Source organism: Catharus ustulatus, chromosome 16, assembly GCF_009819885.2.
Source record: "Catharus ustulatus isolate bCatUst1 chromosome 16, bCatUst1.pri.v2, whole genome shotgun sequence".
In the NCBI taxonomy this organism is placed as follows: domain Eukaryota; kingdom Metazoa; phylum Chordata; class Aves; order Passeriformes; family Turdidae; genus Catharus; species Catharus ustulatus.
In genome coordinates, this window is record NC_046236.1 from 14,030,514 (window position 1) to 14,058,279 (window position 27,766).

The following is a 27,766-nucleotide window of genomic DNA, read 5'->3' on the forward strand; positions in this document are numbered from 1 at the left end:
GGATGATCACCGGCGGGGTGCAGGGGGATCACTGGGACACAGGCGGGATCACTGCAGAGACATTTGGGGGGATCACTGAAGTTTCAGTGCGGATCACTGTAAGTTTCAGGGGGATCACTGGAAGTTTCAGTGCAGATCACTGTAAGTTTCAGGGGGGATCACTGGAAGTTTCAGTGCGGATCATTGGAAGTTTCAGGGGGAATCACTGGAAGTTTCAGGAGGGATCACTGTAAGTTTCAGTGCGGATCACTGAGGTCTCAGCGTGCTCACACTGCGGGTGCACGGCACGGCCCCACTCCCCAGCACAGCCCGGCCCGCACCGGGCCCGCTGAGGGCCGTGAGGCGGAGCCATGGCGGGCCCGCCCCGCTCCGTCACTGCCGGGCCCGCCATGGCGTCCGGGCCCGCGGGCCGCGCCGCTGAGGAGCCGCCGCCGCCAGAGCCGCCCGCCGAGCAGAAGCCGCCGCCGCTGCCGCCCGCGCAGGAGGAATTCTCCTTCCTGCCGCTCGTCCACGACATCATCAAATGGTAACGGCGGGCACGGCCACCGCCACCCCCCGCCCCGCCGGGCACCGCGGCCCTGCCTCAGCCGCCCCGCTCGGACGGTGCTGCCTCACAGCAGAGCCCTCGCGGGTCTGCGTGAGGAGCAGGGCTAAGGGGTGCCCTCGGCAGTGATGTCCCCCCAGTCACAGCATCCTCGGGGATGCCCTGGATAGGGAGTGAGGCGATGGGATGTCCCCTCTAGTGATACTCACCCCGTTCCCGGCATCCCCACGGGATGCTCTGGATGGGGAGCAGGGCAGTGGGGCTCCCTCTCGAGTGATGTTCTGCCAACCACAGCATCTGTGGGATGTCCTGGACAGGGAGGAGAGTTGTGGGGTTCCTCTAAATTGTTCTCTCATTTTTAGCACCCTCATAATGCCTTGAACAGGGAGCTAGGCTATTGGATCCTCCCTCAAGTGATGCTCACCCAGCTCCCACTTCCCCAGGATGACTGAAGAGGTACCAGGGGTCACCCTTCTAGTTATGCTCTCCATCTCCCAGCATCTCCTTTGCCCTTTTTCTCTCAGCTGGAATTCCTGGGAAGGGTGTTGGAGGGAGCTGGCACAGCCCCAAGTGCATCTCCACTCTGAGTCAGTAGCTGGGTGGTGTCGGGGTCACCTGAGCAGTGCAGGTGCTCCCATGGCTCAGGTGCTCTGCCCCACCATTAATCCCAGAGCAGGAGCACTGTGTGTCCGCTGGGTTATTACTCCAGAGAGCTGCACTCTTGGGCTGATAACAGCCTCAGAAAGTACAGGCAGTGCGTCAGGAAAGCAGCCCATTTCCGGGCAGTTGTTAAAAGCAGGATGGTTTCCTCAGTGGGACATACACTGTTTTCTTCCCAGCTCCAGATAAGCACTGTACAGGTGAAAGGTGCTGGTACAAGGCTCCTGAGAACTGACGTGTTTCTGGCCCAGGATAAACCCTCCAGAGATGCTCATCTGAATTCCCAGAAAAGGCATGTCTCTGCCATGGAAATCCATCCAGGCAGGCTCTGTGCTCTCACCTGGGCAGGCTGCAGGGTAAAGGCAGTGGGCATGGGAAGCATGAATTGCTTTCTTCCTGCCCTCTCCCTGTGCACTCGTTGAGGAGCTGATTTGTGTCCTGCTGATGTTTCACTTGAAGCAAGCATGTCTGAAAGGTGGGGGAGGTTCACCTTTAATGGCTCTGCAGCCCAAGCAGCCCAATCCATGGGAATGAATACCTTTGACACACCAGTCCAGAATGGGCATGAGAACACAAACACTGTAATTTCACTCAGTTTCCCCATTGTGCTAGGTGTAGGCCATCAAGTTGCCCCCTGATCTGTGCAGACCACAGAGTGAGGCTAAATCCCCTGCCAGGCCTGTGCGTGTCCATCACCAAAGTGGGCAGTAGCCATGGGCTGAGACCTCTCAGGTTGTGATGTGTCACTGATAAGGTTGTAGTGACTCACAGATGACAGTCTCATGGATATCTTGTGCCCTGTCCCACCGAGCCACCCACTCCTGCTGCCCAGCTACCTCCCTTGGCTTTGTGTGTGGCGTTTCCTGGGCAGCTCGAGCTCACGTAGATGCTAAACAGAGTGGCAGAAAGGTGGCACCACGGCAGCCAGCGGTGGGATGTTGTGCCTCCTGTCCCTGACAGATGGCAAACGGGCTGTCCTCTAGCACTGCCTCAAGTGGCAGAGCCCAGCCCTGCTGTTCTGACACTGACTCAGCTGTGAAGACACATCTCCAAGGTGACTCTGTGCTCCGGAGCAAGGATGTATCACGTAAATTCGCTGACATTCAAGGACTGTGCTGTTTCCTGTTGTTTGGGTCTGGAGAAAGTTTTCCTAAGTCGGGTCTGCTGATATTTTCAGCCTTGTACAGTCATTGGCATCACTGCTGAGGTCCCACTGTGTGGCTCCAGCAATGGTGGGTTGTGCTGGTGTGGTGAAGAGCATTGTGCCTTAGGCAGGCTTTGTACCCAGTCCATCAGCACAGGCTGTGGTTGGATGCTGTGTTAAATCCTGTGTTAGTGCAGGCAGCTGCAGACTCTTCCCACACCTTCTCACTCCCACCTCTCCATGCCCCCAAATAGGAAATCATTTCAGTGGCTTGTTCCAGCAGGAAAACAACCCATCAGAAAAAAAAGAAACACCAACCCTGAAATATTTATCCCTTTTTGGATCAACCAGGCAACAGGCAGCTGTCAGTTCTCTTTGAGGAAGGAAGATGTGAGGACACCCCTGTCAAAGCCAGCCTCCAGCTGTGGTGAATGAAAGGCACTGTCACCCCATCCTTCCCCAGATGTGCCATGGGGTTGGTTGTGTGTGTTCCTGTATTTTTCCACTGCCAACCTGGCCCTGAGTGCCTGCATAATGGGGAGACATCATAGTACCAGCTGCAGTTTTATTTAGAAGGGAATAATGAATATTTTGTTCCAACAGGCTTTTGAAACAAGCGGTGGCCATCTGCTTAAAAGTTTTGCTCTCAGCCATGTCACGATTCCCCAAAGTTGTAATCGAGCACCTCTCTGCCCTGGTCATGCCAAGCAGATTTATTTTTAGGTCTGGCTATTGAACAGGCTCCCAGTTTTTCAAAGACCATTAGAATCCTGCTCTCCCTATTAAGAGGCAGCCTGGAAGCAGGGACTTGCTTTTGCCTGGAATCAGTAAAACTTCTTGCTGGTGCTAACAAAGCTGAGTCAGATACTAATGAGGGTTCAAGGGCAGACGCTGCCTCAGACAACACTGAGCCTTGAAAAGCACAGAGCTGGCTGCAGAGCCAATTTTGCTGCTCTTAAAAAAAACACCCCAAACCAACCCAAAAAAACCCAACCGCTTCTCTTTTTTTAAGTATAAATCCCCAGAGACTCCTTTTAAAGCTCCCAAGTACCATTTTCTCTGCCTTTGGACACTCTGACACTTTGGGGAACAGTTTCTGTTTTCTGCTGTCAAGCTGTTTGACTGCATTGATTTTTTTGTATTACAGCAGCAACAGGTCATGGGTGAGACTGAGATCTTTTTTTCCAGGTGACCACACACAACAAATATGCAATCTTACCTTCCCCAAAGAGAGATACAGGAGTTCAGAGGGAGAACTTAGCCTACTCCAGGGTGATGTTTGAAAGCTGCAGTGGGGCTCCTAACCTGATTAATGCATCCTGAGGTGACTGGATTGTGTCCTGGAAATTTGCAGGAAACCAGTTTGTCCCTAAGCTACCCAATCTATATCCATCTGTGTCATTTTATTGGGATGGGTGAAGCAGTTGTGTGTAGCTAGATACTAAGAGAATTTTCCCAGTGAATTCCAGTTTAAACCCTGGTTGTATTGGAAATCACAGCGTTTTCAATAGGAGAATCCACAGTGTCTCAATTCTCTCTCTGCAGCATGGACAAGGACAGCCAGGATGTCCACCAGGTACTGAATGAGCTCAAGAACAAGTTCCAGGAGATGAGGAAGCTGATCAGCTCCATGCCTGGCATCGGGGTGAGCCCAGAGCAGCAGCAGCAGCAGCTGCAGAACCTGCGGGAGCAGGTGCGGACCAAAAACGAGCTGCTGCAGAAGTACAAGAGCCTTTGCATGTTTGAAATCCCCAAGGAGTAGGAAAGGCACAGCTCCACTCTCCAGGTCTGAGATACCTCCTGTCCAGGCTGAACAGGGTGGCAGAAGTGGACATTTCTTTCTTTAGGTTTTGTGGTTGCAGAGCTGTGGCGTTGTGCCTGTGCAGACCGTGGGTGTGTGACACTGAGCCAGGACACCGTGTGCTTTCCTGGGACAATGGCAGTGGCTCGTTCCCTTGATCAACTGCAGGACTGTGCACTTACATATCCCATCTCCTGTTTTCTCTCAGGGTGGGGTCGTTCTTTTTTACGTTCAAACAAGCAGGAGACATTTTGCTTTCTCCTCACTAAGGGTCAAAGTACCTGCTGGTGAAAAAGGAGGCATTTCTGCAATTTTTTTTTTTTTTTTTTACTTAAAAATGGCCAAACATCCAAAGGGAACCTAAGAGGGAAGCATGTACTGTTTGGCCCTGCTCCTGGAAAGTCTCTGGTACACTTTCCCTGTGTGTTGGAAGAGGAATGATTGCTTTCAATTACTTCTGCATTTCTCTTTTTAAACAATTGGTGGTTGTGTCTGAGATGAGTCAAATAAAGATTTATAAATTCCAAACTGCCCCTCTTGTGTGTTCACTGAGTGGATGTGGCCAGAGCAGGGGCAGGATGTTGGCACACATGGGATCCTGGGCCCAGCTCCAATGTCATTCCCTCTTACAACAGAGAAACAGCAAGAATCAAAACAAAGGGCATAAATGATAAAAGCTTTTAGTTATTCCATTCTAAAGTCAGGCTGAACGGGACAGGTAAGTTCCACATCCAGGGGCTTCCCACAACCACAAAGATTTGAGCAGCTGGAACAGGTAATTCTGCTCAGTGAAATGATTGCAACTCACCTGTAGCTCAGAGGTTTACTCTGTCCCCTCAGATACTGTACTAGTACTTTCTTTGGGAAGGTGCCAGTGTGTAAACTCTGAGTAAAGCAGAACACCGAGATAAACAAAGCACAATGTACACATTTTTTATTACTGAAATTGCCTTTCCACCAGCCATTGCCTGTCCCAGCTCAATAAATTCCTGTGTCTCATGCCTGGACGATGTTTTCCATTCTTTTGCCAGTTGCTGTTCCTGTGAAATCAGGCATAGGCAGAGCTGGAAGAAACAACTTGTTGCCAAAGAAATGTCTGGCACTTAGTTGAGGAACAAGTTAACTCTGTCAACTTGAATCCAAGTTTCAAGCGAAACTGAGATGGTTTGCTTTGCAGTCTCGCTCCACCACTGTTGTTTTGTGGCTTCTATATGATTTTTTTTTTGCCATTAATATGTACTAAACACAGATTTGTGCTGCTGCATGAGGGGGAAGCGGAGGTTGAAAATGAGCTGGAGCTGGGAAAGGATTTCTTTGAAGAGCGATCCCATTTCCCTTTCGCTTCTAGCAATGATTGCTGCAACTTGTTATTGAGAAGAGATTAAAAACCATCAGATGTAAAGGTGACCTTTCGAGCAAAGTACTTCCTTTACTCATATTGCAGAGTGAAAACAATATCCCAGCTGGGGTGCCAATGAATCAGTGTGTATTGACATCATTAAAGTGTGCTTAGTTAATCGGCAAAGAGCATGAAACACAATCAGCTCTTTCTAACGAAGTGATGTCAGTTTGCAGGGTGACTGCAGGCTGTGACATGCCACTGCCCGCCGTGTCGCGGGGCTGGCAGCACCGTCACTCGGCGTAGAGGAGTGAGGAAAGAGTGCTGGCTCAGTGACCCGTTGGAGTGAGTAACTCCCTGCCTGGCCCCTCGTTACCCTGTGTGGCAAAATCCCTGCGGCTTGCAGAGGCGGGAACCTTTGCACTGGGAGTCGGGAAAAATGGGGCAATACAGGGCTTGAGTTTTGCCACCTCGGAGCTCAGGCCTTTTTCTATGGGATAGGGCAAGGAAGCAAAGGCAAACCCACAGGTGTCATTTTTTAAAAGATTTTATTAATTTGTAGAAAAAATAAAACATCAAGTTTCACCCACGGTAGAAACACTTGAAGATTTTTTTTTTTGTTCATGTCAATGACAAACAATACCTACATAAAGTGCCTATTATTTTATTTTGTAAAACCCTCCCCGCTACCCCCCACCCTCCCCAAATCTTGCAAATCAAACAAGACAAATGTAAACAAGAGTCAGTTTTTTGGTCCATCGGGGCTGTAACTCTGCAATGTCTTTGCAACATCTTAGGAGTGTCTTCTGCATGTGTTTTGCAGACATACATGAACACACAACACAGAACCAGTGTCCGTGCACAGCTTCTCAAGTCAGAAAAAAAAAAACAAAACCAAGAACCAACCCCAAAGCCCCAGATAGGAGCTGGCAGGCCCCTGCCCTCCCTGCTGAGGACAGTGCCTGAGGCTGGGTGGTTTGGGAGGGAATGAAACACCAAGGTCTGTGCCCGCCACACTTCATCCTCCCACCTGGCTGCCCAGCAGCTCACCCTTTCCCTGTCTCTTTGCCCAGAGGAGGAGGCTGTTCCCAGTGACATCCCCTCCTGCCCTCCAACGCCTCCCCCTTCGCATCCCTCGCTCCCAAAACGCACCCCCAGGGAGGGAGATGCTGAAAGCGGGAGGAGGGAGGCTGGGGGAGAGGCGACGCCCTGTCTGCCCGGCTGGGCATCTGCCCAAAGTCATTTCGGGAACGAGCATCTCTCTCCCCTCCTTTCCTCCTTTCCTTCCTTCCCGTGGCCAGCGGGGCTCCTAGCTGATCACGCAGCGATCCTTCTCCTTGCCGTGCCCGCCGCCGATGGCTTTCTCCCGGATGTACATGAGGTCGCTGTGCACGCTGGGCCGCCGGGCGAAGGGGGCCACGATGCCGTACGCCTCCTCCGTGCCGCCCCGGCCCCCGTCCTTCAGCAGCTTTTTGCCTTTCAGCGCCTTCTTGTGCAGGATGTCGCAGTACTGGACCGAGACCTTGCGGTGCAGGTCGGGGCTCATCTCGCTGGGGAGCTTGGCCATGGCGAAGAGCGCCTGGAACATCTGGTCCAGGCTGCTGTTCCTCTTGGCTGAGATCTCGAAGTAGGCACATTTTTTGGGGTCCCCTCCCACCAGCTGCTCGATCTCCCGGGGCTGCACCTCCCGGTAAAAGTCCCGGTCGCCCTTGTTGCCGCAGATGACCAGGGGCACCTCTATGTTCTCCTTGGTTTTGTTCTTCAGGCACGACTTGGTCTCCAGGATTTGCTGCTTAAGGCGCTGCACCTCCTCAAAGGAGTCTCGGTTGTCCAGGCTGAAGACGAGGATGAACACATCTCCTAGGGACAAAGAGGGGACGTGAGGTGTTTGCGGGGATGGGGACACAGAGAGACCCATTCCTAAGCCAAAGAGAGGCTTGGAGAAGGAAGGACCAGGCAGCACCTGGGTCCTGCATCCTCCAGTCCACCAAGAAGAGCTGCCCAACCACTTGAACACACAAAATCACACCTCCCTCCTCCCAGGACTGCAAAAACACCCCCAAAGTGAGCAGGAATCTGGCAGAGGGACCTCCTGCCAAGTACCTGTGAGGATGGAGAGGCGGCGCATGGCTGGGAAGGGGTGGTTGCCCGACGTGTCCAGAATGTCGAGCTGGTACACCTCGCCACGGATGCTGTAGAACTTGCGGTGGAAGTCCTCGATGGTGGGCGTGTATTGCTCCTCGAAGCGGCCGGTGAGGAAACGCGAGACGATGGCCGTCTTGCCCACCTTGGAGGAGCCCAGGATGACCATGCGGTAGCAGTTCTTGGCGGGGATGCTCAGCTCGGCCTCGCTGGGACACATCTTCTTGATCATCGCTGCCAGTTTCATTGACGCCGGCAAAAGTGCAGCTTGCGCCGAGAAGGAGAGGAGGAGAAGGAGGAGGAAAGGCGCCTGCCTTGCCCGGCTGCTCAGCCCCTCTTCCCTCTCAGGAAGGGTCGGTGTGAGCTCTGCACGGCGGCCGCCGCGTTATATGGAGCCGGCAGCGACCGCCCCTCGGCGCGTCACGGCCCGGGGCGGTGGCGGCTGAGTCAGCGCCCGGCACCGAGCCCGGCCCGGCCCGCGCCCCCCGCGGGCTCCGGCTGCGCGCTCCGCTCCGGCCGCAGCCCCGGCCGCGCTCCCGCCGCTCGCTTGCCCGGTCCCGTTCCCAGCCCGGCTGGGGCTCGGGGTGCTTGGCAGCCTGGTCCCGTTCCCAGCCCGGTCCCGTTCACAGCCCGGTCCCGTTCCCAACCCGGTCCCGTTCCCAGCCCGGTCCCGTTCCCAGCCCGGTTCGCACTCCCGGGGTGCACACACGGATCCCGTTCCCATCGCCGTTCGCGCTCCCGGTTTGCGCAGCCCGGTCCCGTTCGCAGCCCGGTTGGAACTCCGGTGCTTCGAACTCCCGCTCGCAGACTCGCTCGCACTCCCGGTCCCTTTTACAGTCCCGTTTGTGAACAGATCTCTCAATCTCCTGTGCTCTGTACCCGTCCCGTTCCCAGCCCGGAGCGGCTCCCGGCGCCCCGCAGCCGGCTCGGAACTCTTGAGCTTCGGGGAATGGGGAGATCCCGAGCTGTAGGAACCGAGGGCTGGGGGTGCAAAGAGTCCCACGCCACTCCCTGCCGTGGTTTTGCTTCAGTTTACACTTGCCCGAAAGACCGGAGAAAAAACCCGTTGGGTGCGAGCTCCGGTGCGCGGGGCCGGGAGCAGAGAGAAGTCTCGGTGCCACCGGGGGCTGCAGCGCGGGCTGGGGGCTGCGCGGGGACACCTTGACCCAGGCTCTTAGGACAGCGGCTTTCCTTGACCCTGATTCGGGTCTCGGTTCCTGTCCCGATCCCGATCCCGATCCCGATCCCGATCCCGATCCCGATCCCGGTGCCGGGGTGCCGAGCGGTGCCGCTGCAGCGCCGGTTCTGCCCGCTAGGGGACAGGCGAGAGTCCGGCCGGGAGGCAGCGCGTGCAGGGCCGGGAATGGGAACGGGATCAATGGGAATGGGATGGGATGGGATGGGATGGGATGGGATGGGATGGGATGGGATGGGATGGGATGGGATACAGGGATGGGATGGGATGGGATGGGATGGGATGGGATGGGATGGGATGGGATGGGATGGGATGGGGATGGGATACAGGGATGGGATACAGGGATGGGATACAGGGATGGGATGGGATACAGGGATGGGATGGGATACAGGGATGGGATACAGGGATGGGATGGGATGGGATACAGGGATGGGGATGGGAGTGGGAATGGGATGGGAATGGGAGTAGTGCCATACTGGGAGAACTGGGAATGGTCAGCCTGGGGAAATGAAGGTTCTGGGGAGACCTTAGAGTCCCTCCCAGTGCCTAAAGGGGCTCCAAGAGAGATGGAGAGGGACTTTGGACAAGGGCTGGAGTGACAGGACAAGGGGGAATGGCTTCCCACTGCCAGAGGGCAGGGTTAGATGGGATATTGGGAAAGAATTCTTCCCTCTGAGGGTGGTGAGGCACTGGAATAAGTTGCCCAGAGTGGCTGCCCCATCACTGGAAGTGTCCGAGGCCAGGTAGGATGGGGCTTGGAGCAACCTCGTTTAGCAGAAGGTGTCCCTGTCCGTGGCAGGGGTGGTACAAGATGAGCTTTAAGGTCCCTTCCAACCCAGACTGTTCTATGATTTAAAAAAAAAAATTAAAATAATTTATAGACACCCCCATTCCCCCCACCACCAAAATCTTAGCAAAAGGTGATGCTTTATTAAAGTTCAGGGCAGCAGAAGCCTCACATAAAACACAGAGAGGGACCTCAGGGACAGCCAGAACACAGACTGGGGCAGAGCAGTGCCTTTCATCAGCACCACTTGGGAAATGGATGGTGCTGAGCTTCTCATCTCCCCTGAGTGTGGTGCCACCCTTGGATATTAATTTAAACATTCTCAGAAGTTTTATGTGGCTGTCTGTGGTTGTCTGGAAGGGAGCAGCAACTTAAACAGCCCTGTCCCTGCCTGCAGGGAAACATCCTGCCTGGAGGCACAAGGACACTTGGAGGAGAGAAAGTGGGACAGTTTCCTGTGTTTATTCATCTGTGCTCGAGACAGCGAAGAAGTTTAATAGCCGAACGCAAAGCCCAAATGTATCAACCCAAACAACAAAAAGATCATTTAATTGAGGCGGTTGATGGAAAACAACGGGGGGAATAGGAAGTGGCAACCTCTGGAGGACAGACAAATCAAATATCTCGATCAGCATTTATTGTTGGCCGTACAAACTATTAATAGAGTCAGGAACAGGTAAAAATAGCCTGCTTTAAACCTGCTTCTGGCTGACAGGAAAAAAAATCCATTTGCTCCTTCTGAACAGCTCTTTGGGGAGAGCATGCCAGGAGACAGATGTGCACTGGGATCCTGTGGGCTTGGTGGACTGGGACCAGAGCCAGGGACCCCCAGACAGCAAGGACAGGGTGTCAGGGACCTGGGAGGGTGGAGGAGAGCTGGTGGTGGTGGGAGCTGCCAGAGAAGAGGGCATGGGCACTGCCTGTGGCATCGCAGAGCCCAGCTCCTCACGGAGTCACGCAGAGCCCGAGCAGGGAGCATTACACAGCATTAGCTGAGTCCTCCCAGGCTCATCTAGAAACTCATCTCCTGTAAGAGCAAAGCACATTTGCTGGGAGCTGCTGCCAGTGATTGATGATAAAGGATCCACCTCGCTGCAAGGCACAGCCTTCCCACGGTTATGACTCTTCTACAAATCACCACCTATTTCTGACCTGACTGCAAATAGCCCAAGGCTTGAGCAGAGGCAGGTAAAAGGGCATTTTCCCCACAGCTGCCAGAGTTTGCCCCTGCTATTTGTGGGATGTTTTGTTCCTTGCCTGGTTTTGGAGGGTAGAATCTCTTTCATGCAGCAGCTCAGCACAGAGCCGCAGGCAGGATGCTTTGCACTAACCCCAGCGACACCTTTAATGATATCACCTTCAGCACAGATCAATCCTTGTTTTCTTGCTGTTTCCCTCCCTATTTTCACCCTCCTCGGTTTACCAGCCACCTGCCAACCAGCAAAACCCACCCTGTGTCTGCGAGCAAGTGGCTGAGGAAAGGAAATTCCACGAAAGTCACACAAACATCCCAGCGACAGAACACGCGGCTCCCCAGGGCCTGGCTTGGACGAACTGTGCAGCAGCAAAACAGAGCTCACAGCAGCACCACGGCAAAAAATGTAGGAAGCAAAATGTTCCAGGAAGCAGGAGCGGCACCGGGGTGCCCAGCACAGGGACAGGCCAGCGGGGGATACTCGGAAAAGGACAATTACATCAGAACATGAGTTCGGTTTCTGAGTGTGCTATGGAGCTGGGAAGGATCATCCCCCCGGGGCCAGGCTGGTTCATGGCCGGGTCTGAGCAGTGAAACAGGACTGGGAGAGCCATTTGTGCTGACCCTGCAGCTGTCCCAGGACATCCTACATGAGCTCCTCACCAAAATCTCATCCTAGGCTCATCCCCTGTGCAGCAGCACACAGCATTCCCAGGCTCTGCAGTGACCACGCACATGGAGCCAAGCCCAGCTCTCCTGGTTCCTCAATTCCTGCTTTTCTCCCCCAAGACTGTTCTTTGCACAGGGCCCCTCTCCCTGGGGCTGCACAGCAAGCTGGTGTCCAGCTCCTTACCCTGCTCCCAAAGAACCAGTGTGGGCTGTGCATTTCCAGGACTTGTGGGACCCCAAATCCTGCCCTGGCTGCTCCCCCAGGGTGGGAGAAGGAGTGAATGGCCAGAGGAAGAGGGGAGCAGCTGAGTAGGGAAGGGAAGGGAGGCTTTAGCCATAGTTCTTGCTTATCCCCCTGAGGAAAAGCATCTGATTAAATCAAGATGCAGCATGCAGGGTTGCTATTCATTCCCTATATTATTAGCTTGTCTCATTTTATTAAATCTCTTTAAGGCTTTTCAGAAGAAGCACGTAATTCCCAAAATATAATTTTTCCCAGATGAGATATGATGCAGAAGCTGCTCCTTCTCTGGGGACTGGGGGCTGGCTTTATTTGTTTCCCTCCCCCTGCTTCTTTAGCAACACTTTTCATGTCTCTTGATTCCTTTTAGCACTTGGGATTTGATTAACAGAGCATCTGAAAGCCTGAGATGTCTCAAATCCCCAGTTTCTGGAGTTATCCAGGCAAGGAGTGGCAAGAGGTCCCTTGAGACACCCTCCCTGTGCTCAGCATGATGCAGCTCAGAGCTGGAGCACCCTGGAAATCCCCTGCTCCCAATTTCCATCTCCTTCCACCCCATCCTCTTGCACACAGGTCATGCAACATCCTGCCAGCGTGAGCAAAGATGTCTCCATATCCTGGATGTGTCCCCAAACTCCAGCACCTTCTGCTCCCTCCCAGAGAGCAGAGTTTCCTTCAGCTTCTCTGAGATTAGAGAGAAATGTCACCTGTAACCAGAGATAGGCAGCAACTGGGCTTGGAATAGAAGGCACAGGGGAGAGGGAGGCTTGGTGACCCCAGTGGATGCATTGCTGAGGATTTCAGGAAGGTTCCCATGGAAATGGTGATGGTTGGCAGGGTTGGCAGGACAGGAATTAAAGCCCAGGAGGTGGCAGGGAGCCAGGTGGGCAATGCCAGGCAGGAGCTGCAGAGGGAGGGGCAGCAGTGCTGAGGGTTTGGAGCCTGGAGATGTTTCCTGTCAGGCCCCACATCTGCTCCTGTGGGTCCAGAGGGGCTGAGGCCAGCCAGGGCTGCAGAAGTTGGGATTTTGGGGGAGTTGGGCTGAGCCAGTGGCCAAATCCAGGATCCTGGAGGCTCCCATCCCAGCAGGCAGAGCCTGGCCCCGACATCTTCCCAGGACTCTGGCGGCTCCGAGCCCTCCTGTGACCCTGACTGGGAAAGGAGCTGCGCTCCGTAAACATCTCCTCTGGAAGAAAATGCAACATGGAAAAAGCAGCACATTCCTGCCATTTTTTTCCTTTGAAACAGGATCCAAGGAGGATACGGCTCACCGGGCTGTCTGGGGCGGCTTTGGAGTGTGAAAATTAAAGAAAACAGCCTCTGAGTTGTCCTCTGCCTCGTGGCAGGAGCTCCGTGCGTAAGGACCCCCGGGCCGAGGGTGGGAATGGGCTGGGATGGGCTGGATGGAGCCTTCTCCACCCTGTCCCTGATGGGGGTGATGCCAGGGGCAGGGGGACAGCGGGCATGGGGTGCTGCTGCTGCTCTGTTGGCACTGGGGGGAATTTCAAAGCTTTCCCTGGACACCAGTGAGTTGGGAACTGCCTTTATCCCAGAGCCCTGAGCATGGACCTGCAGCTCAGCCCTGGGATCCCCATCCTTGGGCTCCAGCACTGGGGGATTCCCACATGGGAATTGTTTCCCACCAGAGCGTTCTCCCCATTCTTTGTGAGCATTTGAAGTCCAGAATGTTTTCCCTACACAGCAGGGACAGAACAGACTGGTTTATTCCCCTGCAAAGATGAATTCTGTCGTGTCCCTTGTCCACCTTCTCTGGATTAAGGGATCCCCAATAAAGCAGTGCCCAAAGCTCAAAGTTCATCTTTGCTTTTACATCAAATCCCAACCACTGGGCAAAAAAACAAATTTCTGCCGCAGTGCTGGGATGGGTTTGGGAATTCTCACCAGAGCCCCTCAATTCCTGCCATCTTTCCCAAACAGCCAAAGTGCAGACTCAGCAGGCAGGATCTGGGTGGGAATGGCGAATTCCCAGTGCTGCCAGAGCCACACGTGCTGCCCCGATTGCGCCACGTGTTTATTCTGTGTTTATTTTGTGTTTATTCTGTGTTTGTTTGCCACTTAAGGGCTGGTGGCCATCCCTCCCCTGGGGCAAGGCAGCACAGCTTCCCTGGGCAAAGCAAACACCAGGTTACAGGAGGTCACAGTGGAGGGACAGGCCTTAGGGGATGTGTCCCTGCTTGTCCCTGCTCCAGGATGTCACCAGCATCAGGGAAAGCACCACAGGATGCTTTCCACCTCCTGAAGTGTTCCTGGATGAAGCATCCTGTGATGTGGAGCTGGCCCTGCATCCCTGTTGCTGTGATTGTACAGATGATCCAAGGAATTACCGTGAGCAGTTCCATGGAAGGGAGATGTGTGGGGCAGCCACGCAGAGAACACCCCATGAGGGTGGGCACAGAGCTTGCCTGGTGGGATGGGTGACCTGAGGCAGCACAGTGCAGTGGCCTTGGTGACCCAGCTGTCCCTGCCAGGTAGGAGTTGAGATTTAACTAGTTTCTCCTTTCCTGGTGTTTGCTCTGGAGAAATATCCTGAACTTCAAAGAAGTGTTATCTGTGGCGTCAGCACACAGCATCACGTGAAGCAATTCCCAAGGCTACAAACAACCCCCCTGCCAAGCTCCAGCGGGCCCAGAAAGCCCCATGCTGGATTTTGAAGGTATGAAAATGGCCCCATGTCCCCATTTCCAGGAACCCCATTTGGTCCTTGATGTCTCTGCAAGAGCTGGATGCTCCTGCCTGTGCCAGTGCAGAGGTGGGGCTGCAACCAGCTGGTTCTGGGGGTCCCACAGTGCAGGTCTCTCCTCTGGGAGCAGCAGGACTCATGTTCTGACCCTGGCCATGAGATCCATCCCTGCATCCATGCAGGATGTGTCCCAGCTGCAGCCAGCTGCAACACCACCAGAGCTTCATGCTCAGCCTGAAGGTTTCACCCTCTCCCTGTGCAATCTCAAATTCTGGGAAATATTAGGCAATTGGAGAGAAATGAGTTTTCCCTTACAACCAAGGAAAGTCCCCTAATCTCTTGATGTTAAATACCATAAAACAACATAAATAATGGTTCTCAGTGTTTCCCTCCCTACAGCCCTGGGGAGCAGCACAGCAACACCTGGGACTGGTCCTAGCCAAGGGAGAAAGGTGGGCTCAGACCCCATGAGATGGGCTGGAACTGCCAGCTCCTCACCTTTCCTCTTCAGGGAAGAGAGCAGATGCCTCTAAAATATCAAACTCCAACTTTATGGCAGCCAGAACCAGTTCTGTGAAGGCAGAGACATTTAATCCGTGCTGGCTGCTGTGGAAAGAGCTTCTAAAACCAGGGATGTGTCTGGCATAGCCCCAGAAAACAAAAACTTGTGCAATGCAAAGCTGCCACAGAATGGCTGGGAAGTGGGAAAGGCTGGAAATGGCAGATCAAGGGGGAAGGAGGCTGTGAAGCCAGCACAGCACCAAGCCCTGTGCTCGTGGGATGTGAGGGCATGGGATGGGAAGCAGCTCCACCACTGGGGTTCATGGTGACAGACACACGTTTTAGGAGGCTGGTATTGGCTGGGGAGGGGAATGGTACAACTGGGGGCCCTTCTGGCCTTGCAGCAGGGACTGGGGAAGGCACACATGGTCCCCAGACCGCAATGAGACAGCACAAATACACAAATACAGCCCTCACTGTGTTCTCTTTAGAAATAATTCTTCCCGTATGAGCACGTGCTTCTTCAGTAAATACTGATTTCACTTATCAACAAATCCAAGTTTATTGACATCAGAGACTTTGAGCCAGGACTGGCAACTCTGACATAAATTGTCTGAATAATGCAATGTATCCTCTCCTCGATGGTTGCTATGGGTACTGGGCTGGTTTAGCCTCCATCTATAAACATTAGCTGTGAAGGGAATGTGGAAACTTATCTAAAAATAAAGTACTATGCCCAAATCATTGAGAGGAAGGTGGTTGAGATGGCAATAAAAAAATAAATCTATGTGTAATGGTTCTGAAGTGATGAAATACAAACACAGCATTTGAGAGCCCTGCCAGAGGAAATGGAGGCCGGACTGAAAAGAGACCAACACTTTTAATTCTGCTGAGCAATGCCTGCAGGGTGAGTTAATTACAAGGTGTAAAAGCAGAAGGAAATGGAATTGTTTCGTGGAGGTGACAGTGAGAAGAGGGAGGACCCTCTGTGATGCTGAGGTGTGGCCCCACATTCCAGTGCACAGCTCCCTTCTCCAGCACCCCTTCGTTTGGTCATTTACAGTTATTTATTTCTCAAATTGTTCCGGGAATCTGTGAAAACAGCCCGGGGCTGGAGCATCACCTCTGGCAGGATTCAGCACTGGACAATTCCGGGACATGCCGAGGCTGGTGGCAGGGGTGGAGTGGCACATCTGTACCCGGTGTGGAAGGCAAAAAAAAACCCTTTCCCTCTCTTCCCTCCCTCCCACTGCCCCTGCAAGACATGAAAAACAGCTGGAAGGCACTGGGTGGTGGGAAAGGCAGCAGGACCCTCATGTGGACTCAGGGAAATGAGGGGTTGGGGCATCCACTTGGCCAGGGGTGGGATATTTGTGAGGTGCAGACAGGGATTGACTCTTCCCCCGGGTCTTCTCCATGCTGGGGCTTCCCCACGGACAGCTGCCATCCCTCCATGCCCCTGGGCTGTGGTTTAGGTCATACATTCACATTCCTGTGCTTTTCAGTCACTTTTCTGGGAGCCTTTGGGATGGGAAACTGCAGCTCTGGACGGGGAGGTTCCTTTCCCAAAACAGAAGGGGTTGGTTTTTAGGTTTGCAGCAGGTTTTGCTGTTGTTGAGCTCACAGCAGATTCCCCCGTTCCTTTCCCATCTGTGTTTGAATCCTCAGGGGCTCCTGAGCTCTCTCTCCATTGCTGCTCCTGAGCTTTGTCTGCTTCTCTCAGGCAGCACCTTCAGAGGATCTTCAGGATCAGCTGGAGCTTCCATATGCTCAGAGCTCGCTTATGAAAGGGCACTGCTGTTTCCATCATGACTGTGCTCTCCCTCCAGTCCAAAGGGAATTCCTTTTTGCCTGCAGATCTCCAATAACCAGTGTGGGAGAAGAGGTGGGGAGGTCCTGTACTGTGTAACTCCCAGGAGAGCTGCAGTGACCTGGACAGACCTGGGGACAGGGACCTCCATCTCCCGTGGGCTGTGGCAAGGAGCTGCCACCACGCTCAGGCTGTTCCTCTGCTCACTTCCAGTGCTGCAGGGAGCTCAGTCGGCTCATTAAGGGTTGCTGGGTTAATTACTAGGATACAGCTCAGTAGGAAAATGGGCAAATCGGACAGTGTGGGGACTGGAGAGGCACAAGGTACCCGAGAGAGTGCTCTGCAAAAGGCAAAGGGACAAGAGTCCATTGAGGACCTCACTGGTGCCACAGCAGCTCTGTCAGCAGTTCAGGTGCTGCCAAAACCTCAGCAGTGCCCTGGGATTGTCCCAACTCCCCAACAACCAGCAGGAAAATGCACTGGGGGTTCCAAGATGGCAATGAACCCCCAAGAACAGAGCCTGGACAGGAGTTTGTGCTGTTGGAGAAGTCTTTGACCCCCAGACAAGCCTGGGCTGAGGTTTTGGGGTGAGCCCACTGTCCAAAATGTTCCTGGCTCAGGCAAGGAGCAGCTGGAGCAGGGATGCCCGATTTCCCTGCCCTCTCACACCATCCCTGCCACTCTCTGGAGCACCTGCCATGGCCAACAGTTGTTTTTTCCTGCCTGATTCAGATTAAGCCTGGAGCCTCGAAGCTTCCCAGCAATTTTCCCTCTGATTCTCAAGTGTATAATCAAAACAATTTGGGGGCTGCTGGTCGGGTGCCAAGAGGCGGACACCACTGCTGCTGTGAAAAGCCTCTCTGCCTGGGATTTTGCAGAGGCTTGAAGCTTTGAGAAGTGTGGGAAGGGTTCTGGAGGAGCCAGGGAAGGCAGGAGTGGGCAGGGGTGCTCGTTGGTGGGGGAGCCCAGCAAAGCAGCCCCTGAAATGCTCCCAGCAGCAAACGTACCTGGGGCTACTTGCTCTTCACTCCCTTCTGCTTCCTGCGATAGATCTCCTCTGTGAAAGGCCTGTGGTTGGGAGGATGGGGGTTTGGGGGAGAGAGGGGGCAGACACAAAAGAGAGGGGTAAAAGAAGAGAGGAAGAATTAAAATTAAAGCTACTGAGTGCTCACCTTTGGGCCTACAAAATTTGCCCTTCACAGGTTGGCACAGCCTGACTGTTCCTGTGCCATGCCAATCCTGGTTTCAGCCTCTCTGGATTGTGGAGTAGCTACAGGACCATCCCTGTGCCCAGCAGGACAAGGCTCAGCACACACCCAGACTCCCCCTCATGCTCTCTGCATCTTCTCCTCCCTTGCAAACACAAAAGACCTTTCAGTGCTGAAGTGCAACTGCTAATTCTGGGAGTTATTTTGTGCTGCTCCATCCTGGGCTATTGTGGTGCAAAACAGCAGAGAAGCCCATCCAAGGAACTACAAAATGCAAGTGCTTCTTGTAGGGGACTCTTCTGAAGACACAATGAGTCCTCTGACTGCCTTCCTTATTGTTCTTCTATAGACAGAAACTGGCACCCAAAAGGAAAAAAGACCTCATTTTGATAAAAATAAAAAAACACACAAATGTTCCTAGAACTCAGCAAATAGTTTCAGAGTGCAATCTGTCCATTATCAAAACAATCGAAAAATAATCCTGTTTTCCTTCTCTCCTGCTGAATTAATTGGAAAAAAAACATCTCTACTTGTGCAGTTCTCTGAAAGCTCGAGAGTTAAAGCTGGTAGAAATAATTAGAAGCTCTCCAGTTCTGCACAGCTACTCACCCCTCATACAGCACAGCGATTGTGTAGGAAATTGCCACTACAGCTGTCAGCAAAAGGCCAGCTGGGCTGGCGTGCCTGTTTTGAAAGAGAAGGAAAAGATCAGGTAAGTACATGGGCTTATGCAAGACCTGGTTGAGAAAGTGAAATGAGACACTGGGCTGCAGAGAGCTCTCACTTGCTCATTAAACAGAAGCAAACAAAAGGGCTGGGGGTTTTTTTTGTGCTTAATATTAACTGTCTTAGGCAGATGTTATTTGGCAAAGACTCTTCCCCAGCCTACTTCAGCGACTTCTTTCAAGTCTGATCCCTGCACGTCCCTGCCATGAGAGCTCCTGCTTTGATGTTAAATCCTGAGATTATAGGGATGTTTAAGGGCTGAGCAGCTGCTGACATATGGCTGCAGCTCCTAGCCCAGGCTCTGAGGGAAATGCCTGATGTCCCAAAAAGATGGGCCACCCAGGGGACAGGGACAGCAGGCAGCCAGAGCAGTGTGCACATCCAAGTGGTGGCTCAGCCAGTGCAGGGATGGGGATGGAGAGGGGTGGGGAGATCCATTCCTGCCCTGGGAAGGGTCTGGGTGGGTGCTGCATCGGGGCTGAGTGCTGGGCTCACTTTTAAACCCATTTCAAGGTGTTTCAGGAATGTGTTCTCCAGTGAGACGTCACCAGGCACACCACAGGGGACTGATGCCACCCATGCTCCTCACAGTCTGTTATGGGGAGAGCTGATCAAGAACTGAGGATACAATGGAGATGGCTGCTCCTTTTAGCAGAGGCCATAGCTTTGGGACCAAAAATCCTCATCACCTCCTGCTCTGAAGAGAGATGTCACTGAATCGTAGAGTCATGGAGTGGTTTTGACTGGAAAGGACCTCAAAGGTCATCTCACCCCACCCCTGCCATGGCCAGGGACACCTTCCACAATCCCAGCCTGCCCCAAAACCCTCTCCAGCCTGGCCTTGCACTTTTCTCCACCAAGGCCAGCTAAATACTTGATTTGCTGACAGCCAGCTCTCACCCCTCTCAGAGCTGCCTCCAGATGTTAAAGGCAATCACCAGTGTCCTAATTAAGGGGGACAATTAAGATAAGCTCTCAAGTTGCTTCCAACCCAAACCATTCTGTGATTTTATGAGGATAAACATCCCACAAGCCTGGTGCAAGATGACTTGTGCTGCTGGGAGAACACACCTGCAGAGAGAGACTGAACTACCTAAACCTCATACTGGAGCCACTTTCAGGTACCACCCAGCCTCATCAATCCCCGGGGAGGCACCCACAAATCTCCATCTTTTCAGTTTTCATTCTGTAAGAACTTTTTCCCTCATTAGGAAGCTTCGGGCAACTTCTCTCTCTCCCAAGCTCCTGCTATTACATGCTTAGTCATGTCTCCTTCTTGATTCCTATCAGAGAGAACAAATTTACATGATTGTTTGTTGACAGCAAGACCTCTAATTGCATCATTTGGCTGCAGCTCCAGCTCTGATTTACACAGCCTGTTGCTGTGAGTTAGAACACTTCCCTACCAGAGGCACACAAAGCTGTCCCCACACAGTGAATGCTCCATTTGTCTCGCAGGAGAAATGAGGCTGCTTGACACAGGTGATGAGCAGCATTTGGGTGAACTGTTCCTGTCCTCTTACGAGTCTGACCTACATATCTGGCCACATCTGATTGTAGCAGGAGTGATGAATCAGTCAGGAAGGTTTTGTTGTCCTGGTAGGACTTTTTTTTGGGTAGGAAGTCTGTTTGTCCCCAGGCTTGCTGCAGCTCCCCATGGCTGTGGGTTTTCACCCCACTTGATGCTTTTAGGGCTGGACTGGAGTCAGAGCTGGGCTGATGTGATGTGTTTTCATCCCTTACAGATGAGAATGGATCAATCCTTTGGGTTCTGATGCTGTGATAAGGAGTGTGATGCATCACCAAGGGAGGACAAAAGTGATCTGTGTTTTAAGTCTGGCCAGGATTCCTCCAGCATCCCTCCTGCTGCCATGGAGATGGGACACCAGCTCTGGACTCCCCAAAAAATCAGCCAAGGGAGGGTGTCCAGAGAAGGGAAAGGAGCTGGGAATGGGTCTGGAGCACCAGGAGCAGCTGAGGGAGATGGGGGGGCTCAGTCTAGAGAAAAGGAAGAACCTTTTCCCCTTTTCTGGGGGAACCTTCTCACTCTGTCCAACTCCCTGACAAAAAGGTGAAGCCAGAGCAGGAGAAGAGGAAATGGCCTCAAGTTGTCCCACAGGAGGTTTAGGTTGGATATTGGAAAATTTCTTCCCTGGAAGAGTTGTCAAGCCCTGGCACAGCTGCCCAGGGCAGTGGTGGAGTCACCATCCCTAAGAGCCAAGCAAATGTGACATTTGGGGACATGTTTTAGCACTGATCATGGCAGTGCTGGGTTAATGCTTGGACTTGATGATCTTATAATCCTTTTCCAACCTAAATGAATCTGTGATTGTGTGAGCTGAGGTCCCAGGGAAGACAAACAGCCAAAACCACCGTGAGAAGGGTTGTGCTGAGCTTCCCTCAGGCAGGTGGGTGGTGTCTTGGTGCCACTTTGCACAGCTCCAGCAATTTGTTCACAGCAATTATTTGTCATGCCTCACTGGCCTTAATGGTGGCAGCCTTTTAACGAGGAAAAAGAGGCAATCACTGAGCTGCTTCGAGCTGCTCTTGCCCAGAATTGTGCTGGAAGATCACAGTGAGAAGGGTGAAGCAGGGATTCTGTGACAGAAACAGCTCAGGGGGGTTCAGTGGATTCTGCAAAGATTTTAGGAAGTAGGTTGATGCTGATTTTAAAACAAATAAAGATCTCCTTATAATTCCTCCTGGTCAGATCCCTACTTCTGTGCTGCTGTGGGGTCATGGTGTGGTGTGGGGAGACTCATCCTGCAAAATGCATGGTGCTCCTGCAGACCCTGTGACCGACTCTTGTGCCCAGCATTGGCTCCCTTTGGCTCTCCTGCACCATTTCCCAGGAGTTAAACCCCATCCAGTGCCATGGCTCTGCCAGGAAGGGAAACAGCCTCATGCAGTCAACCCTGACAGCACCAGGGGGAATTTCAAGTGCAGAACTAACAGTAGCAAGGCTCAGTGGAGGCAGGAGAGAAACCATCAGCTTTATTTATTACCAGGGCCTGCACACATGGCTGAAAAAATGACCAGAAAGTGGCAAAGCACTTCATTTTTTCCACCCAAGCAGAGGAGAGGTGGTCACAGTCAGGAGCACCAGTGCAAAATACCCAGTGATAACAGCCTGCAACATTCCATGGGCTCCTGAAGTAACACAGCCAGGTTTTTTGTTTTTTTTTCTCCTGGGCAAATAAATAAAATGTGATATTAAATGAAAACCACATCAAACTTGTTACACTGAATAGAGTATATTGCTCATTTGCTGCTAAATTACAGCCTATTCATTTCCTCCTAAGCAGGCTATTAAGCTGTGTTGTGTCACACAAGGAGTGTTTCGGAAGTGTTATCACCGTGGGCTGGGGGAAAGGGTAGCTTGGCTTGTTTTGCTTTTTCAGAGTAATTGCAGGGTCACACTGCTCCCCAGCACAGTGCCCTGCCCCTGCCGAGTGACACCCTGCATGAATTTGGCCCTGAGTGTTGATTTTTCCACGTGCAGAGCCTGCCAAGGGCCTCATTCAGCTGCATTTTGCTGATGCCTCCTCTCCCCCAGCACTTGGCCGCTCTTTATTTTTCTACAACAAACGCCGCGAGCGTTTTGAGACAGCACAAGATTTTCCACGCACAAAAAGAGCCAGGGAGTCAAAAGTCAGGGCATGCTGCACTTTCTCTGCCATCCCTGAGTGTCTTTTTGGCCCTCAATGCACCCTGGCACCTCCTGCCCTGCCAAGAGACCCCACACTTGCCCTACAGCCAGAGGTGTTTGTAGGGGCACATACTCACATGAGGGACCAGCCCAGGTAGATGGCTGTGCTGCCCCAGTACATGGGATTATCCAGGACGCTGAAGGGGAAGCTGGTCACTTTTTCCTCCATCAGGATGCCAAAGTAATCACCTAAGAGCAAGCAGAGAGCTTCCATCAAACTGGGAGTCACTGGGATACACAGCAACACTGACTTCCAGTGCAACAAGTAAGTTGTTTGTTTACTCTGTGTCTATCAGCTTTTCCAGGAATGGCTCTTTGCCCACGAGGAAGGTTCCTGCATTGCAATGAGGTTATGTCCCTCATCAGGACATAGCTCCTAACTGGTTAATCCTGGTTTTCTCATTTGTAAAATTGCCTGTCAAATGTGACTCCACGAGGAAGCAAGTGCATGGGATCAAATCCATTTAATGTGAAAATAAACCCAGTGCCATGTAATGGTGTTTGGAGCTGTTATAATCATGACCACCACGACCAAAGGCCCTCATCCATAATGTCACCCTCATCTCATAGTTCAGAGAATTTCTCAGAATTTCAGAAAATAGCACTTCTGCCTACAAAACACTCACTTATCAGCACAGTGACGATGATGATAATGGATGATTGTCATCTGTAATGAGGAAAGCTTTCAGAACTGTCAACATCCAACCAGCTTCCCATCTACCTTGGAGTAATCCTTCCACCCTCCTGAAGGGAGCTTGGAAAAGAAATGACAAGGAGATGTGCAGCTTGTAAGCAACATTTCGGGGGGATAGAGGACCAGGATGCAGATCTCTGGTTCTGTTGGTCTTACAAGTGAAACCACAAAGCACCACATCTACAAGACTTTAAAATCCCTCCACTGCCCTGGGCAGCCCGTGCCAAGGCTTGACAACCCTATTGGTGAAGGATTTTTTTCCTGACATCAAATGTAAACATCCCCTGCTACAACTTGAGGTCATTTCCTCTTGCCCAGTTGCCTGGGAGCAGAGCCTGACCCCTCTGGCTGCAGCCTCCCCTCAGGGAGTTGTGCAGAGCCAAAAGGTTCCTCCAGAACCTAATTTTCTGCAGGCTGAGCTCCTCCCCAGATCTTTCAGCTACTCCTGGTGCTCCAGACCCTTCCCCAGCTCTGCTCCCTTCTGTCCACTGCACCATCCATCCTCCCAGCTTTGCTGCCCACCCTTTCCCTGACCTTGGGCAAATCTCCTCTGTCCCTCCAGGTGCTGTTGTGCACCGATCATAACATCAGTCTTTCTTAGAGCACAGAGGGTGGTGAGGATTAATGTATGGTGAGAAAGTGCTCACAAATCCAGATGAAAGGCATTACAGGAGTGCAAACTATTCAAGGTTATTATTATTACCTGGATCGTAGTGTAATTTCTTTGACCCCACATGGTGCTAAAACATTTATTTCTAAGGATAAACAGCCCCTGCCCAATTACACAATGCTTTTGGGCTTTAACTACAGGCCACTAAGTGAGATAATTGCCTTGTATTCATACTATATGTTCTCACAGTTACTTGGCAATACATCTCTAGATTGTTCTGGTAGAAAGAACACATCACCCCCTGCCACAGCCCGTTTCTGTGCTTTTTTATGTGTCAAAATGCTTCATTATCCCCTGCCTGCCCTTGCCTTTGAGCTGAACACCTCACTCCCCTCATGGCACTGGCACTGAGGAGGTTCACACAAAGCCCTGGGTACGTGGGGCTGGCAGGGGCTTATCTGTGCCCAGCACTGCTGGGGCTGTGCAGCCCTCCAGGCAGGCTCCCCACGAGCAGGAGCACACAGGCAGCTCCCCAGGAGCTTTCCCAATGTAATCTTTGCCTCTAAACCTGCACAGGTCAATGAACATGACCACCAGAAAGGTGGTTTGTATGTGTTTATGTTCAGAGAGGTGCTTCAGAGGACAGGGCTGTGTGGTGTGCTGCACAGCATCACCCTGGGCATCTCCTGTGCTGAGCCCTCAAATCAGGAATCAGCTCCTTGCCAAGCTGAGCCACTTTGGCATCTAATTTGAGCTATTTTTTGCTGGAGGTCTGTGCAGCCATCTCACTGCACAGGGTAGGATCACAGCAGCAAAAAGCCATTCAGTGCAGTCTGCAAGGTCCCCCAGAATCCCTGCACCACCTTTGCTTCACCCCAGAGAGTTGTTGGCTTCTCCAGGCCCAGCAACAGACTTTGGCCAAGTCAGATTGACTCGAAATCTTGGTCAGTGCTGGAAGAAATGTTGTTGGGGTATGAGGCAGACAAAGCAACCTCTCCATATCCTCAGCCTTGGAGACAGGGCACCAGGGATGGCTCTGCCAGGGAGAGGGGCCACATCCAGCTGCTGCAAACAGCACCTGGAGCTGGTGCTGCTGTGCTGGAGATGGGGTGGCACAGCCAGACTGCTGGAGAAGGGTGACTCACACAGCTCCCACTGCACCATTTAGCCTACACTAGAGAGACAAAGTGTTCTGCAGCTGCTCCCAAGCCTAAACGTGCTGTAAGGAAGAAATTCGACAGACAGCCCTGTGCCCTGTCTGGTTTAGCCCTCACTGCTGTAGAAAAAACACTCACAAATGATCAAATCCAGTTCCAGTAATTTTTGAAGTGTCTGTGTGTCAGAGGCTCTCTCAAAACTTCTCTTGAGCTCAGAAGTTGACAGTGAGAAGAAGATGGATGCCCCTCCTTGCCAAAGCAGTGCAGTCCTTCACTTTCTGGAGTCCTTGCTCCTCCTGCAGCACCAGGGCAGCACTAAAATCCTGCATGGATGTTGGAAGTACCAGTGCTGAGAGTCCTGAGCAAGAGAGTATCCCACATGAGATCCTACTGTCTTCCTCATGGCTGGGTAACAAACCACGCTGAGGGACATTCTCCATTAAGAGTTTGCTGACTTGAATTCACAGGGCAGTGTGGAGAAGCTGTTAGCAGCCCAAGGATGGATCCTTTGTGGGGCCATGCAGAGGTGCTGCAGAGGTCCTGAGCCAGCCTGGCTGCACTGGCACATGGTCCTGGCATGTCCCCAGCCTGACTCAGCTCTGCCCTGGTGCCCGTCACGCCTGGCTAGCAGACAGAGCTGGTCCTTGTGTGTCAGTCCAGGGCACTGGTGGCAGGGAGAGCCTCCCCAGCAGAGAGCATGGAGCAGAAATGCCTTATATGGACCAGTAACACCCAGCTGTCCCCTGCCTCGGGGGATACAGATCTGAGGGACAGGGCCCTCTCACCTCTTACGCTGAGCCTGACTCACTTGTTTGCTTTTTCCCAGCGGTTCAAGCCCAGTGGATCCTCCTGGTCAGATGAATCAGGCTTTACGTAAACAACTCCAGATCTGGCTCAACTTCAGGAGCATTCAAGCAGCTCCTGCTGACGGGTACTCCTGTGCCTGGCCCTTCTGGACATGTCTCCACAGGCACAACTTCACTTCAAGGGGCTGATGGTGATTTTGGAGGATGCTGGTGCCCTGTGGCTGAGGGACAGGGGTGTGACAGGGGGCCAGGAGTGAGGCTGCACATGGAGGGTGAGGGTAGATGTTTAGGAGTGCTGAGCTCTATTTCTGGCAGCAGGATTTGGGCCAACTCAACACATTTCTTTGCAACTCCACTTGAAACCAGGAAGGCTTATTACGTCCCTCTCTTCTTCCTAGCGACGCCACAGGAGCTAATTGAATTTGGTTTGTAAAGCACTTGCAAAAGCACAGCCTAAATGAGGTGTCAAAGCTGAGGCTGTGATTATTTCAGCCAGCAGGAGCTGCCCCTTTCCTTGGGTATTTATTGTTCCTGTCTCTACTTTATTTTTATGAATTCCACACATACTGGCATGTTTTCAGAGTCAACAATGCTAACAGAATTATGCTCTAAATGTGAAAGCAGGCACAGTGGAAAATGCCTTCTGCTATAAAACAGCAGATAAAAGGATCTATCAACGAACATCAGGTTTATTGCAGAGGGGAGAGCAAACAACATCCTGCCTCAGCACGTGTGATGAGCAGGTGGGTGCTCAGAGCAGGGCTGCTGGACAGCTCACACCAGCTGTGCCAGTGCCACTTGTGAGGTCTTGAACTTGGGGTTCCCTTTCTGGAGGGTGTTTGGGCTGGCAGATGAGCAGCTGTGCTGCAAACCTGCAGGCTTGATGCTGGAGGTGATGGGATTTGCTGTATAAAACCACTGTGCCATCCCCTCTGTGCAAGATACCTGAGGTAACAGCAGGATTGGGTCACAATTTGGTATCATAATGACAAATCTAACAGCCCTGAAGGCAAGGATGAGGAAATTCCTACAGGACTCTGCCCTAGCAAGAGATCCCTGCAAGGATTAAACGCACTTTCTGGTAAAGCTGTTGGATTTTCAGTGCTTACCTAGGAATGTCCCAGTGAATCCCAGTGCTAAGAAGCTGGAGATGACAAACAAGGTCCCTACAGCCGAGATGGCCAAGCCTGAGTAGTAGGTCCAGTCGCAGTCCCAGCCCTCCAGCTTTGGCTGGCTCTTCATGGCTTCTGTGAAGCTGTTGGGGAGACAAAAAGGGCTCTTAAAAGCAGCAACTCAATTAACATCACCCACATCACCCTGGGAGATGTGGAGCTTTGGGAGTGGAAGCTGCTGAGGAGGTTCCCTCTCCAGATTCCTTTTTCCACCCAGGAAAACGCAATCAGCTGAAGACCATGAGGAGCCAGGGTTTGATCTAGGACAGCTATTTCTACTAACAACCCTTGCTCACTCCTGGAAATACCAATCCCACTGACTTGTGATATCAAATGCTTTGCCTTATTCACCAAATCCTGGTTTTCATCGTGACTGAGAGCTCTGGGACAGACACCCTTGCAAACGCTGGAGGCTGCGACGCCTCGGCACAGGACTCGAAGGGTTGGGAACAATTGGCTGGATTATCTCGTGCTCCCACCCCCGTTCCCCTCCATCAAAATATTTTGCAGCGTTCATGTGTTAGCCACGTGCCCAGGAGTGATTCACAGCTGGAGCCTGACAGCCAGGGGGAGGATTGGAACAGCAAAAGGAAAATACGAGAGACGAGGCGTTTTCGAGGGCGAGCACATCTCCTCCGTTCCAGGCTGGGTCAGGCATTTTGGGTCTGACCTTCCAAATACTCGTTTGTGATGGAATAATGGTGACCCCTCCCTTCAGCCCCCTGAGCTCTGCTCAGAGCAGGGCTTGGCAGGCTCAGCATCACACACGGCTCCGCCACGAACGCACGATGACAAAAGAGACAACGCTGTGATTAAAAAAACACCATTAATAACACGAGAGGAGATAACAGACCCGCAGAGCTCTGCACAGTGTTTCTCCACATGTTGTTGACACATGAGGTAGGAAACTTTGAGCCTTTTTTTAATGAGCACCCTGGAGGCTAAAATTCAAGTG

The 27,766-nt window shown here is 52.4% G+C and overlaps 3 protein-coding genes across 3 annotated transcripts in view; 1 reads left to right on the forward strand and 2 right to left on the reverse strand.

Moving 5' to 3' along the window:
- Positions 1-377: 377 nt before the first annotated feature.
- On the forward strand, positions 378-4,677 carry MED9 (mediator complex subunit 9). Its single transcript, XM_033074578.2, has 2 exons — positions 378-526; positions 3,894-4,677. Exons 1-2 carry the CDS (start codon positions 390-392, stop codon positions 4,108-4,110), a joined length of 354 nt encoding a protein of 117 aa, XP_032930469.1. The 5' UTR covers positions 378-389; the 3' UTR covers positions 4,111-4,677.
- A 1,342-nt stretch (positions 4,678-6,019) lies between these two features.
- RASD1 (ras related dexamethasone induced 1) lies at positions 6,020-8,004 on the reverse strand. The gene is made up of 2 exons (XM_033074162.2): positions 7,592-8,004; positions 6,020-7,348 (listed from the first exon to the last, which is right to left on the reverse strand). The coding sequence occupies exons 1-2, from the start codon at positions 7,875-7,877 to the stop codon at positions 6,798-6,800; spliced, it is 837 nt and encodes a 278-aa protein (XP_032930053.1). The 5' UTR covers positions 7,878-8,004; the 3' UTR covers positions 6,020-6,797.
- Positions 8,005-15,780: 7,776 nt separating this feature from the next.
- The window catches only part of PEMT (phosphatidylethanolamine N-methyltransferase), a 40,512-nt gene continuing 28,526 nt past the window's right edge, over positions 15,781-27,766 (reverse strand). The window contains exons 4-8 of the mRNA XM_033074163.2: positions 26,749-26,894; positions 22,450-22,561; positions 18,547-18,621; positions 17,737-17,797; positions 15,781-17,069 (exon numbers count right to left, since the gene is read on the reverse strand). Of these exons, the coding sequence (XP_032930054.1) occupies positions 17,743-17,797; positions 18,547-18,621; positions 22,450-22,561; positions 26,749-26,894 (388 nt within the window). The 3' untranslated portion in view covers positions 15,781-17,069; positions 17,737-17,742. The remainder of the gene's footprint in view (positions 17,070-17,736; positions 17,798-18,546; positions 18,622-22,449; positions 22,562-26,748; positions 26,895-27,766) is intronic.